The sequence below is a fragment of the Mus musculus genome, chromosome 4, assembly GCF_000001635.26.
Source record: "Mus musculus strain C57BL/6J chromosome 4, GRCm38.p6 C57BL/6J".
Taxonomy (NCBI): domain Eukaryota; kingdom Metazoa; phylum Chordata; class Mammalia; order Rodentia; family Muridae; genus Mus; species Mus musculus.
This window is the reverse complement of record NC_000070.6, coordinates 118,090,055-118,105,523: the sequence shown is the minus strand read 5'-3', so window position 1 is coordinate 118,105,523 and position 15,469 is coordinate 118,090,055. Positions and strand designations below refer to the sequence as shown.

The window sequence follows — 15,469 nt, the reverse complement described above, 5'->3', positions numbered from 1 at the left end:
AAACAAAAAATAGCATAGAAACTATATGTTGTGGTGCACATGTACAAGCCCAGCAGCTAAGTAAGTAGTTTGGGCTCCAGGCCAGGACACTGTTTCAGAGTAGATAAGCTGAGCCTGGTGGCCCAGATCCTTCATCATAGCTACTCAGGAGGCTGACACAAAAAGAGCAAAAGCGAAAGATCTATGTGGGCTCCACAGGGAGTTCCAGGGTAGCCTGGGCACCTCACTGGGATCTTGTCTCAAAATTTAAAAAACTCTCTTTTCTCTCTCTCTCTCTCTCTCTCTCTCTCTCTCTCTCTCTCTCAAAACATGGCTATCAGTAAAGTTGTGGCCTACCATGCAACCCTGGGTTCAGTCCCCAGCACTGCACACACACACACACACGCAGGCACACATACACTCATATACATATATATGCATACACTCACATACATACATATAATATACTCACATAGACACATATACTAACATATACACAATCACATACATATATACACCCATATATACACTTGAGTAAACTAACAAACTTCTATACACACAAACACTCACATACACACATATACAAACACACATATATGCATACACTCATATATACACATACATATCACACACATACATTAATGCACATATACCCATACAAACACACATGCATATACACACACTCACACACTGACATACACGTTACACACATATACACACACATATACATGCATACTCCCATGTTCATACACACATATAATACACACATATACTTATGTACACTCTCTCATGCACACTTAAACACATACACACATGCATATATATACTCACACACACCTACATTCACATGCACACATGAACTGTAGAATTATATTTATAATTATAATGTAATATTATAACGTAATGACACACACACCTGTTTTTTGCACAGCTATTTTTATAAATTAATAGCAAGCCAGCATAGTCCTCGGGGTTAGAAAGCTTTAGGCATCTTCTCATTTCATCATTTCCAAGTGGGGATGCAGTGCTTGTGTTTCTCTTTGCCCTGATTGTTTATCTGGGCCATCACTCTGGCTACAAGGTAGGTGGCTCTTCCCAGAAATGATTCTAGTGTCCTGTTCCATGAAAACTATGCATGTTAACTTAAAGTTCTGTTATTCCTTATTAGTAAAATGAATCTTGTAGTATTTCTCTCTGCGTGCTAAGATCCTTAAATATTTTTGCTACTGTGTTTAGTAATTATAGTAAGTCCCTTCAGTTTCCTACTTGTGAACAGTTGTAACCAGAAAGGCCCTAAATACATGCTGCTGATCTGATTGCTCCTGAACATCTTGTGGAGCAAGTCAGTTGGAAACTGTGTCTAATAGTTATAAAGGACGGGATGAACCAAGCTAATGGATGTAGGACATATTACTAAAGCTAATGAATGTAGGACGTATTACTAAATTAACTCTTAGCTCTTCCTCTTAAACCCAAAATGGAGGGACTGGAGAGATGGCTCAGTGGTTAAGAATGCATTCTGCCCTTCCAGAGGCCCTGAGTTTAGTTCTCAGCACCCACACTGGGTGGCTCACACCCACCTGTAACTCCAGCTCCAGCGGATCCAACATCCCTCTGGTTTCTGCAGCTACCCCTACACACACGCACATCCACACATAGGGGAAAGAGAAAAGAAATCTTTTCAGGAGGTGATGTGGAGGGTGGCATTTGGTTTAGACAGCAGTTCTCAACCTTCCTGATGCTGTGACCTTTTTATATAGTTCCTCGTGCTGTGGCGACCCCCAACCATAAAATGATTTTTGTTACTCCTGCGTAACTGTAATTTTCTATATATGAATCATAATGTAGATAGCTGCTATGCAGAATGCCTGCCACACAGTCCATCAGGGGTGTGACTCAGGCTGAGAACCACTGGGTGATAGAGCAGCCAGTGTCAGAAGTAGCTTTAGCTCCATAAAGAATTGTTCACGCAGACCAAATCAACTGTGTCAAACAAGGGGAAGGAGCATAGATTTCAGCACCTGTGAAGGAAAACCCTGAGGGAGCCCACAGCCTCCCAGCCTCCTGCTAGGACACCACTGTTCAGAGGTCAGTATGGGACTGGCTGTGGTGGTTTCTGCTAGTCAGAGAGACCAGGAGCAGCATTCAGGGCGTTTGAAACTATGGGAATTTGTGGAGTGGCCCACAGACATCTGTGGGAGGATTCCAGAGAGTCTGAGCTGTCACACACGGGGCAGAAATACCGAGGCTTCCGGTCTAGTGCTATGGCCTAGGATTCCATAAAAGAAGTGGCAGAGCAGGCATGATGGGGGAGCTAGGACACCAGAGACCCTGCCCTGCAGTGGAAAGCTCTCAGCACTGGGTAAACAGCGGACTCACTGAAAGGCCGTGCCCTTAGGTGTCGAGGTCTCACTGGAGAGCAAGACCTACAAGGTCCACAGAGCTCCTAGCAAGACAGTGTTTGAAGTTCAGGACACCTCAACCTTAGAAAACAACTTGTAAGAAGTTACACATACGTGTGCATTTGTCAATAACTATTACTCCAGAGGAGTGAAAATTTCTGTCTACAAAAAGATTTGGAAACAAATATCTGTGGCAAATTTATTTGCAATAGGCATGTACAGAAAACAAGTTCAAAATCTGTTAGTGACGAGGGAGCACTCTGCTGTAGTGATGAGGGAGCACACTGCTGTAGTGATGAGGAGCACACTGCTGTAGTGATGAGGGAGCACATTGTGCTGTAGTGATGAGGGAGCACACTGCTGTAGTGATGAGGAGCACACTGCTATAGTGATGAGGGAGCACATTGTGCTGTAGTGATGAGGGAGGACACTGCTCTAGTGATGAGGGAGCACACTGCTGTAGTGATGAGGGAGCATACTGTGCTATAGTCATGAGGGAGCACACTGCTGTAGTGATGAGGGAACACATTGTGCTGTAGTGATGAGGGAGCACACTGCTGTAGTGATGAGAAGCACACTGCTATAGTGATGAGGGAGCACATTGTGCTGTAGTGATGAGGGAGGACACTGCTCTAGTGATGAGGGAGCACACTGCTGTAGTGATGAGGGAGCATACTGTGTTATAGTGATGAGGGAGCACACTGCTGTAGTGATGAGGGAACACATTGTGCTGTAGTGATGAGGGAGCACACTGCTCTAGTGATGAGGGAGCACACTGCTCTAGTGATGAGGGAGCACACTGTGCTGTAGTGATGAGGGAGGACACTGCTCTAGTGATGAGGGAGCACACTGCTCTAGTGATGAGGAACACACTGCTCTAGTGATGAGGGAGCATACTGCTGTAGTGATGAGGGAGGACACTGCTCTAGTGATGAGGGAGCACACTGCTCTAGTGATGAGGGAGCACACTGCTCTAGTGATGAGGAGCACACTGCTGTAGTGATGAGGGAGCACATTGTGCTGTAGTGATGAGGGAACACATTGTGCTGTAGTGATGAGGGAGCACACTGCTCTAGTGATGAGGGAGCACATTGTGCTGTAGTGATGAGGGAGCACACTGCTCTAGTGATGAGGGAGCACATTGTGCTGTAGTGATGAGGGAGCACACTGCTCTAGTGATGAGGGAGCACATTGTGCTGTAGCGATGAGGGAGCACACTGCTCTAGTGATGAGGGAGCACACTGCTGTAGTGATGAGGGAGAACACTGTGCTGTAGTGCACAGTGGAGCAAGCTCCTGTTACACAAGACAACGTGGGTGAAACCCATAGCCATGCGCTGAGTGAAATAAGCTATGGAGGAGAGAGTACAAGTCATGTGATTCCATTTAGAGTAAGTTCTAGAAGGGGTTAAACTAATCCTCAACTGTAGAGATTACATCGCTGGGTAATCTACGCAGCGGATTGTGGGAACTTGAAGAGCTTATCTAGGATGATGCAATGCTGAACATCTTGTTTCAGGCCATGTCCTCACACGTGTATGGATTTGCCAGAAGTCAGAACACCTGCTACTTAAATGTGAATTTTATTTTTATGCATTTAAAAAATAATGGAAGTATGCTTCATTAAAATCTTTATTTTTAAATAAAGAGTTTGGGCTGGCAAGATGGCTCAGTAAGAAAAGGGGCTTGCTGCCAAGCCCGGTGACCTGAGTTTGATCCCCAGCACTTATGTGGTGGAAGGAGAGAACCGACTCCTACCGTTTGTCCTCTGACTTCCATGTGTGCACCCCAGCAAGCTTGTACATGCACACACATACACACAAAATGAGAAAATGTAATCTTTTTAAAAAGATTTATTAATACTATTATTTTATATGTATGTGCATTTTTCTGCATGTATGTAAATGTGCCTGTTCACATTTGTCAGAAGAGTGCATCAGATGCCCTGGTACTGCAGTTACTGATGGTTGTGAGCCACCATGTGGGTGCTGGAAACAGAACCCTGATTCTCTGTAAGAGCAACAAGTGCTTTTCATTGCTAAGCCGATCTCCAGACCCAATTAAAAAAAAAACAAAAAAACAAAAAAACTGAAAAAACAAAAGAAAGTAAAGCAAGAGATGTTTACCCTTCTAGGCTTCCGATCTCTTCTCAGCCACACTCAGTCAATGGGGCACTGACACAGGAAGAGGTCGGTGGGACTGCTACCTGCAGGGAAGAGGCGTAAGAAGCAGGGACGTTCAGATCTGAGAGCAAAGGGGGACTATCCTACTTTAGTTCCAGACAGTGCCTAATCTAGTCAGAGAAAGTCAAGTCACATCCTTCTTATATATCACACAAAACTCTATCAAAGTTATAAAGAATATAATTTCCTGATCACGGTGGCGCACGCCTTTAATCCCAGCACTTGGGAGGTAGAGGCAGGTGGATCTCTGTGGGTTTAAGCCCAACCTGGTCTATAGAGTGAGAAACCCTGTCTCGGAGGAGGAAAAAAGAGGACGTCAGATCCCCTGGAACTAGGATTACGGATGGTTGTGAGCTACCGTGTGGGTGCTGGCAATCAGACCCGAGTCCCCCGTAAGAGCAACAAGTGCTCCAAACCATCTCTCCAGCCCTCATACTCACGAGTTTTAACACACATGCTGTTTAATCGGGTTTTACTTGCCAAAGAAAGAAAGCTAGCAGCAGTTTTATGTCCTAAAGAAATGGAATAACAAGCTAAGACAGATGCACCAGCGTCTCCCTGCATGGTTTTACAAAGATGAAAGCAACCAAAAATACTGGTGGACACAGAGCTGGCAGCTCAGCACTGTATTGTAGCTTGTGCCTGGATTCTACTAGCCACACAAACAGGTGAGATGAATGACTACCAACACAAAGAGGATTAATAAAGATGTCTATGCACATGCATACCCTGGAATGCACACAGTGCATATCCGCACAGAAGGGCAGTCATTGGCAAGAAGCCTGAAATCAGCAGCAGGAAGCATCTATTGGCAGGGTGGTCCTCACAGTCCACTTGTCAGGGCTTTGGCATAAATGCACGTGTTCATATTGCTGCTCTTCTCTCATGGCTCTCATGATCTGGCCACCCTTTGAGAAATTTTTAAAAAGAAACTTATGTATAAGTGTGTGTGCCTGAGAGTATATATATATGCGTGATATGCATATGTCAGTTACAGGTGTAAGTTCCTGTGGGGGTTTGAATAAGATTGCTAGCCATAGGGTCATATATTAGAATGCTTGGTCACCAGGGACTGGCACTAATGGGAGGTGTGGCCTTGTTAGGGTGGGTGTGGCCTTGTTGGAGGAAGTGTGTCACTGGGGGTGGACATCGTGTCTCTCTTCCTGCTGTCTGCCTCAAGCTGGCTTTGTAGCTAGGAAGGATCTTGAATTCCTTATCTCCTGCCTCTATGTCCCTAGATCACAGATTGCCAGCGTGTGCCGCCACGACAAGCCTACATGCATGCGTTAGCCCCTATTAAGTGATTAGTAGTACTTCCACATTTTAAAGTTTTGACTCATGAGGCTTAACACATTATCCATGTCTTGGTTGAAATCACACTCCTAGAGTTGTAAAGTCCAGGCCATTCTTAACCAGTTTTACAGATGGGAAAACTCAGGGTTTGGGGTTTTTGTTTAAGACAGGGTCTCATGGTGTAGTCATGGCTAGCCTGGGACTGACTATATAGACCAAGCTGTCCTCAGACTCACAGAGATCTGCCTGCCTCTGCCTCTGCCTGTGATGATTAAAGCTATGTGCCACCACTCCCATGGGAAAACTCAGTTTAAAGTGAGTTGGTTTTGAGTGGAGACCGGTCTGCATTCTGGTCTCAGTACTTGGTGTCTAGGGGTCTGACCGATCCACCACCTGCATAAGACAGAGTCCTTTTGTCAGGAGCTATTTTTCCTTCTGCTTGCCCATCGGTAGCATTTCTGACCACAGCCAACTGAGGGCAGAGTCCTCTTCAAGAGTTACGAATTACTTACAAGAAAACAAAATGAAAAGCAGGGGTGGAGGTCTCCATACAAGTAAATTGGAAGCGATTGTGTGTACATCCATTCAAGAGAGTTTTCATGTATTCATGTTTGAACTATATGCCCTGCCCCCAAGTACCCAGGTGTCTTACTGTAAAAGTATGACATCATACTGCTGTCAGTGTGCATTGGTACTAACTGTAGAGTTCCCCACTGCACAGCCATGGCCAACTGATCTCATGGCCGAGCAAACTCAGATTGGAAACTTAAAAGTAGCAGTGATTTCATACCATTTCTGTTTAAAGGCAATGCTGGAAACTTCCTGATTCCAAGGGTCAGAATGGTGTGTGTGAGCGGAGGGGAATTGTATGAGCCCAGCAGCTCACCGATGCATGCTCTGCCAACTGTTCAAGAGAGACTTGAGTTGGCAGTGCACTCCAGACAAACACTCTGGTCTTGCTTAAGTCAGGTTCTTATCATTCAGTAATTTCTTCTGTAGACTTCTGGTAAGTAGGTACAGTCTAATTATAAATAAAGTGAAAATACGTGGAGTTGCCTTTGTCACGAAGAGTGAATTTGCATTTTGGGGTCGGTTTGTGGACTGTTAGTAAAAGCCACCAGTGAGCTGTTCTAGAATCAGTTTTTAAATATTCTTTGAGGCAAGGTCTCATGTGGCCCAGACTGACCTAAAACTCCCTACGTAGCCGAGTTCACCTCCTGTGTGCTGGGGTTACAGGTGCGTGTCACCACCCCTCATCTTCATGTGGTGCTGGGGATCCAACCCAGGACTCCATGCTTGCACGGCAAGCTTCCTCCAGCCGAGCCACAACCAGCCTGAATCGTGGGCTTTGTCTGTTGTGTGTGTGATGAGGAACTGGGAAAGCCCTCCGTTCTCACTGTGCCATTGTCTGCCCTAGTCATCCACAGCCCTTTCAGGTTCGGAACTCGCGCTGTAGCCCTCCCGTCTAGACAGCCGACCTCTGTCGTCGTCCTCTCCCTTCCTGGGCTTCCTGCAGCCGCTCTTGCATCTTTGAAGCTGCACAAATCCTGATTGATTTCTCTCCATATCGAGGAGGGGCTCTCGTCCTCTAACGTATGAAGACATTTTTAATGTCACACAGTGAAATGGTAGTGCTGATGCCACACAGAAATTAAAAACAAGGAACAATTTGAAAACTAGAGAGCAGAGACAGAAGCCGTGTATGTAGGAATTAAGTGAGTGTAATAGCAACACTAAGAGCAGAAAGGACACATGCCTCACGGAAGAGGCTGAGGAGAACCATTTACACGAAATCCACACACAAATGAAGACCTTAGCAACGCCTCAAGCTTTCAGGTCAGGGCTGGGATGGCTCTATGGTTACCCGAATGCATGAACTGACTGCCTATGGCAGAGGATCAGGGTTCTGTCTCTAGAACCTACCTCCTGTGAGTCCGTGACTCAAACTTTGGGAGTGTGTGTGTGTGTGGGTCCAGTCCCACTCGCTCGTCCTCCTTGAACACCTGCAGATGTGCACACAGGCATTACGAACACATAAAGACAAAATTTTTAGAAGGAAAGATCCCGAGGAGTGTGGTCAATTAGGAGAAAGGAAAAGAGCACCTCTGTGACAGAGCTAATTGTAGTTCCCGTCACTGTGACAAATGCCCCAGAGCAGCAGAGAGAAGAATCAGTGACTGAGTGGAGCAAGTGACAGCGTGGCAGTCAGGAACCGGAAAATGTCCACTGCTGTCTCCTTTTCTGCTTCCGTGCTCTCCAGGCCCCCAGCCTGGGAGGTGAGGCCACGCCCCCACCTCCCCCAGTTTGTTAGTTCTCCTTGGAAATACCCTGAGAGACACACCTGGGATGTCCTTTATTCCTCTCCCAGAAACTTGTGGTTGTAATGAAGCTGGCAGTCAAGAGGAGGCAGGCATCAGTGCCTTAGGCATCTAAGAGTCAGGAAGAGACGAACCTTAGACGCAGACATCTTAGACGGTGACAGACGCAGCGGTGCACTGCGGTCTCAGCGCTTGGAAGGTGCAGGAAGAAGGATCATCCTCAGCTACAGAGCCAGGCTAAGGCCAGCCTGAGCTACATGCGATTGTTAAAACAAATAAACAAAGGATAAACACAGTGGTGGCAGAAACCCCAGAAAAATCATAGGGAGAAAATCCTGGACTTCTTTACACTAAATGTAAAGACCTTGTGTTACTAAGGACAGCACAGGCAAAATGAACATCTGTATGTTATGACTGCCAGGAAAGAAAGCGGCAGGGTTTGAAATGTGCAAGAGTTGATGTACAGAACATGCAGAGCTGCATCGAGAAAGAAAGAGGCACCCTGATGGGCTTGGTCGGCAGAGTGCTGGCTTAGCGTGCAGGAAGCCCTTCTCTGATCTCCAGAACTGTCATTGGAGCGTCAGGCTGCATACCTGAAATCCCAGTATGGGGGCGGGGTGGGGTGGCAGCAGAATTGGAAGGTCTGAGTTCAAGGCCAGACTGGGCTATGTGAGACCCTGTGCAGAGATGGAGAGAAACGGGGAAAGGTCTCAGGATCTCAACAGGAAACGGCAAAGAACTGTACCAGGCATTTTAAAGAATTAAGAAACTACTGAGACTGGCTGTAAGAAAACAAACTCTCAGGCTACAAAATACTCAAGTTAAAACAAAATATCTGTTTCTCCCTCTTTGACAAGAATTTGAAAGCTGAATAATGTCTTATGCTGGTCAGAATATAAAAATCCTGTAACCTGTAGTTCTGCTGGCAGGAGATAGAAGGTGCAACCGCTCTGGAGAGCCCTGTAATGTGATTGACTTAAGCATACACATGAGCGTTGTTTCACCCAGCACGCCTCCCCTTCCCCTTGATATTCCACACAGCTCAGCAGAGACACACGTTTTGGACCAAGCAGCTAGAGGGAGTGGCCTTCTGCCCTGAGGATGGGGGTGAGTAGGCAAGAGGTGGGATGATGTCATAGACGGAGGGTAGGGGTGAGTGGGCAAGAGGCAGGGCGATGTCATAGATGATACACAGCAATTTAAAGCAAGAAGGTACAGACATAAGACATGGATAGGATGTAAATGGAAAACCCTGTTTGAATGAATAAAAGTCATAATAACACAGTTTACTTTTATAAGTTGAAAGAACACCATCAGGTGTGATGGCTCACAGCAGTAATTTCAGCACTTGGAAAACTCAGGCAGGAGGATTCCCATGAGTGTAAAGCCAACATGGGATAGAGTTCCAAAACCAAAACAAACCGGCAAAGGTACTTGTACAAAGATTGTAAGGTAGGCTGTAAGATGCATGAGCTGAAACATCCTGGCACCCGAGAGGCAGAGGCAGAGGCAGAGGAGGCAGAGGCATCTCTGTGAATTCAAGACCAGCCTGATCTACAGACTGGGTTCCAGGACAGCCAGAGCTACATAGAGAAAGCAAAACAGAGAGATAGAGAGGGAAAAGAGGAGAGGAGAGGAGAGGAGAGGAGAGGAGAGGAGAGGAGAGGAGAGGAGAGGAGAAGAAAGAGAGGGAGGGAGGAAGGGAAGGAGAGAGAGAGGGAGGGAGGGAGGGAGGGAGGGAGGGAGGGAGGGAGGGAGGGAGGGAGGGAGGAGAATAAGCTGAAAGATCAAAACTGTTGAACTTGGGGCTCTGGCTCAGGGTTGGGCTGCTTGCCTAGCCCGCAGTAAGCTATGGATTCAGTTACCAAAAAAGAAAAAGAAAAAAAGATAATTTTTACCAAAATTAAAACTGCCTGCTATTCAAAAGATGTAATTAAGAGAATAAAACAGGGCTGGAGAGATGGCTCAGCGGTTAAGAGCACTGATTGCTCTTCCAGAGGTCCTGAGTTCAATTCCCAGCAACCACATGGTGGATCACAACCATCCGTAACGGGATCTGATGCCCTCTTCTGATGTGTCTGAAGACAGTGCCGATGTACTCACATAAAATGAATAAATAAATCTTTTAAAAAAAAACAAAACAAAAGAGTAAAACGGTAAAACTCAGAATGGGAAGGTACTTAATACCCGGTGTAGAATACCCAGCAGTAAAAATTCAGTCCTCGGCTAGATTTATGTGCAGAATATAAGGTTTTTATGACTAACAGTGAGACAGTAGATGCCTCATAAAAATGAGTGAAGGCCGAGAGCTGCCTCATGAAAGAGTCTGAGGAGGACTGGAGGGCACAGGCGACAGACAGTTCTCAGCCTTGGTCACTGGGCACATATACAGAATAATAAGGCTGTGTCAACACAGGCCTGCACTGGAATGCTACCAACCTCGCCATTTGTGATGGCCCCAGACTACAACACAGACCAGATGTCTGTCAACAGATGGATAGACAGACAGAATGTGGCATTCCAGAAGGGCATAATGTCACATGCCTGTGGGCCCAGCACTGGGAGGTTGAGATGTGAGAATCAGGAGTTCAACTTCATCCAACACTATGTAGCAAACTCCAGGCCAGCCAGGCCACACAAGACCTTGTCTTAAACAAAATGTCTTTAAAAAAAAAAAAAAAAAAAAAGACACAGCCCTATAATGGAGTACCATGCAGCAATGTAAAAGGAGCCAGTTGAGGACCTGGAGAGACACGGCTTAGTAGGTAATGCTTGTGTAAGCATAAGGGCGTGAGTTTGGATTCCCAGCACTCCTACTGAAACACTGACATAGTAGCTCACACCCAAATCCCAGCACTCGGGAGGCAGAGGCAGGAGGTGCTCTCTGAGTTCGAGGCCAGCCTGGTCTACAGAGTGAGTTCTAGGACAGCCAGAGCTCTACAGAGAAACCCTGTCTCGAAAAACCAACCAACCAACCAACCAACCAACCAACCAACCAAGGTAGCCTACAAAGGAGACCCTGTTGCATGGTTCCTTCCATAAGAGAGTGAAGTTAGTGGTTCGTAACTGAGGGGCAGGTCAGTCTTTCTCTGCAGGGAGAGTGAAGGAAGGCACAGGGTGCAGGGCACAGGAGGTTCCAAGACCAGGTGCAGGGCACGGGAGGTTCCAAGACTGACAGGAATGAGCCATGGATGCTGTGCTGAGGGATTCGTGAACGAGAGTCCGACCAACTTTTTTTTTTTTTTAAGATTTTATTTATTTATTTATTTATTTGTTTATTTATTTATTATATGTAAGTACACTGTTGCTGTCTTCAGACACTCCAGAAGAGGGAGTCAGATTTCGTTACGGATGGTTGTAAGCCACCATGTGGTTGCTGGGATTTGAACTTCGGACCTTCGGAAGAGCAGTCGGGTGCTCTTACCCACTGAGCCACCTCACCAGCCCCCCGACCAACTTTTTAAGTTATATACTTTAATGCAGCTTACTGCCTGCAAATTCTCCAGTGGAACTGATTTGAAAAGTTCCACTCTAGACTTAAAGAAATCCAAACTGTCAACACAGCAGGATGTGGCCTGGTTAGGGAGTGGGCGGTGAGGAGGGTAGGGCACTGTGACCCAATTTATGTCATTCATAGGGTATGACATCCACCCAGTGTAGTGGGACAGTTGTTTCTGTGTGCCTGTACCTCCCATGACAGTTAGGACAGCTATATCAACAAAGATGGTGAGCAGGGACAGGAGCCCACAGACACTCAGAGTGCGGGAATACTGAGACAGAACCATCCTTGCTGAGGGTCAGAAGCCATGCAATACTGAGACACCGAACCTCCCCGATTTGTTTTAAAATTCAACATCATTTCCAATCAAAATCTCAGAAAAGTTGAGTTTTCCCCCTCTCTCATTTATTTATTTATTTATTTATTTATTTATTTGTTGTTTTTATAGAAACTGACCATGGATTTAAAAATTTATATGGAAGTAAGGACATTTTTAGGAAGAAGCAGGTGGGGGAGGGTTCACACCACCTGCCGTGAGGTGTATACAGTAGCCAGGAGAGGGAGCGTTGTATAAAGAACACTTGCAGGTCAGTGGGACAAGAGTCCAGACGTGGATCTACATGTATGAGGCCAGCGGATGTGTGACCAGGGTGACATTCAATGGGGACAGTGCAATCTGTTCACTTAATGGTTGCAAGAAATACAGGCGTTGACAGTGACCTCTCCAGCTGCATTTACTAGAAATGGAGACTCCTTAACCTTCCTCATGCTGTGACCCTTCCGTACATGGTGCGGCGACGTCCAAGCATAAAACTGTATTTTTGCTACTGTTATGAATTGTAACAGAAATGTCTGGTATGGGCCCCTCACCCAGGGGTCATAGTCCCTAAGTTGATAACCAGGGGCCTAAGCGGAGAGAAGACTGAAATCTACAGGTGCAGAAGGGAATCCAAGTGACCTTCAGTTTGGCAACAGTTTCTTAAATGATGTAAGAAACGCTTAATATATTGAACTTGATAAAAAAGTAAAAATTTAGCCAGGTGGTAGTAGCATACACCTTTAGTCTCAGCACTAGGGAGGTGGGGACAGGTGGATCTCTGTGAGTTTGAGGCCAACCTGGTCTATATAGTGAGTTTAGGGACAGACAGGGCTACATAAAGAGAAACCCTATCTTGAAAAAAACAAAAAAAGTTTAAGAAAATGAAAATTGAGCCTAGCGTGGTGCTGCAGCTTCAGGAGGCTGAAGAAGGCGGCTCTCAAGGCCAGCCTAGGCACCAGAGAGAGAACTTAACGCAAAATGCTTGTTGTAACCCCTACACTCTGAACATGGAACGATCAGAAGTTCAGGGTAATCCTTGGCTACATAATGCACTCCATGCCAGTCTGGGCTACAGGGAGACAGAACCTGTATCAACAAGCAAATCATTACAAAGCTTCTATTATTTTTATTTTTTAAGAAAGGTTTTTATGGCCGGGCAGTGGTGGTGCATACCTTTAATTCCAGCACTTGGGAGGCAGAGGCAGGAGGATTTCTGAGTTCCAGGCCAGCCTGGTCTACAGAGTGAGTTCCAGGCCAGCCTGGGCTACGCAGAGAAACCCTGTCTCAGGGTTGGGGGAGAAAGGAAAAAAGGAAAGAGAGAGAGAGAGAAAGGGAGAGAGAGAGAGAGAGAGAGAGAGAGAAAGGGAGAGAGAAAGGGAGAGAGAAAGGGAGAGAGAAAGGGAGAGAGAAAGGGAGAGAAAGAAAGAGGAAGGTTTTTATGGGGCTGGAGAGATGCTGAGTGGTTGGTTATGAGCACTGGCTGTTGTCTCAGAGGAACTGGGTTCAATTCCCAGCTCTCATATGGTGGCTCATAACTGTCTGTAATTCCAGTTCCAGGGGATCTGACACTCACACAGACACACCAATGCAGACAAAAGAAATAAATTTAAAAAAGAAATATTTGTATGTATATGCATATGCATCACATTCATACCATGCCTGTGGAGGCCAGAAGGTGTTGGATTTTCTGACACTTGTGAGCCATCTGGGTGATGGAAATTGAACCTGGGTCCTCAGAAAGAACAGCCAGTGCTCTTAACCACTCCCCAGCCCCATTTCTCTGTTTTTACACACACATGCACAAACACACACACACACACACACACACACACACACACACACACACACGCACAGGTACGCCCGCACACAATGAGATTTGGTCACCTCCCCCATTACTCTCTCCCTTATTTCTCTTTGTCCATAATCTTCTTTCTACTTTCATGTCATGTATTTTGAACACTTAAGAAGTCTTACGACCCAGGACAGGAAGACAAAGGTTCAATTAAAACTGGGCAGTGGTACAAATAGGTGCCTCACTAAAGCAAGCCTACAGATGGCAGGTAATCATTTGAAAAGCTGCTCACCATATTAGTAATTAGGAGAAATGCAAATTAAAGCTGTGGTAATAGACTGCTCTAATAAACCTTTAGAACAGCAAAAATTAAAAGACTCTATCAGGTTAGCAACACGCCAGCAACCGCAGCAGCGATTACACTGTCGGTGGGAATGTAAAATGGTACGGCCATTTTGAAAACCAATCTGGCAATATTTTGAAAATTAACATTCACCCAGCATCCCTCCAGTCATACCACACCAAGAGAAATGAAGGTGTATATCCATGACTAAACTCATACCGAATCGTCTTAGCAACTTTTATTGTAACACCCCAAACTGGAAACAACCTGAACAATAAATTGTGGCTGGGGTACGCAGTGGGATGCGGCTCAGTATTCAAATGAACAAAGAATTGGTTCCTGTAATAGCTTACACGAATCTCAAACGATTATTCAGAGTGAAGGAATCCAGATAGAAAGAAAATACTTTGTAATTATATTTATACAGAATTCTCTAAAGTACAAGCTCGTTTTTGTGACAAAAAGCAAATCAGGAACCTCATGAACGAGCGGGGTCTAAGGAGAGCATGCTCGGTGGCTTAGTTGCGATGTTCCAGTGTCCCAGATGACGACGGTCAAAGTACACCGGCTTGTACACCTTCTAGAGGGGCCGTTTACTGTATGTGAAATGTAATTTGGTGTGGGACTGTCTGAAGAACATCCAGAGAGTCAAAAACATTGCCCGTGAAAGAATGCTGCTTGGACACAGTGGGCTTCTAAAGACAGCCCGTGAGAGCCCCCCCCGGGGGGTGTGGCCCGCGCATGCGCACTGGGTGGGCAGGGAACCCCGTCTTCTAGGAATGAGAGACATGCTGAAGAAAACTCACCACCAATAAAGGGCTGATGAAGTTTAAACTCCAGGGAGGGATTATGGGAGGAAAGGGCAAACACCATGGTGTAAATTTAGGTAAGCACTAAATTTACCACCCACAAGGCAGTGTTGTCCAATTAGCATTGGCATCATCCCAAGCAATGATATTATATATTATGTTGCCAGTTAGTGATAGAATCTAGACAGGAAGAGTGTCAGGAGCCATTATTGTACTTTTCCTGTGTTATTTGGTAGTAGTACAGATCCGCTGATGCCCATGTGAAGTTAAATGGGCAGGGGAAATTTCTAGGTTAATTATTCCAAGAAAAGAAAGTGCATGTAAAGGACATAACTTAAAGACTCTCAGAAGAGTCTAGACGGATGGTTCAGTGGTTAGGAGCGCCTGGTGCTCCCGCGGAGAACCCAAGTTCAATGTCCAGAACTCAAGCCGTTCAGAACTGCCTGTACACCTCCAGGGGGCTCTTCTGCCCTCTTGTGGACTTCCTGTGTTCCTGCACTTGCATGCGCACATAGATGCCCCTACGTTTATAC

General features: G+C 45.8%; 1 protein-coding gene across 20 annotated transcripts in view; it reads left to right on the top strand.

Moving 5' to 3' along the window:
- Positions 1-15,469, top strand: part of St3gal3 (ST3 beta-galactoside alpha-2,3-sialyltransferase 3) — a 202,821-nt gene that overhangs the window by 29,449 nt on the left and 157,903 nt on the right. For 8 of the 20 annotated variants that reach the window (XR_376301.3, XM_030253375.1, XM_006502892.3 and 5 more), the window contains exon 3: positions 9,216-9,281. The exons of the other annotated variants lie outside the window; for them this stretch is intronic. Coding sequence is in view for 7 of the 8 variants with exons in the window: in XM_030253375.1 (XP_030109235.1) it covers positions 9,216-9,281 (66 nt within the window). In the remaining variant the exon portion in view is untranslated. The remainder of the gene's footprint in view (positions 1-9,215; positions 9,282-15,469) is intronic. 20 annotated transcript variants of the gene reach the window in all.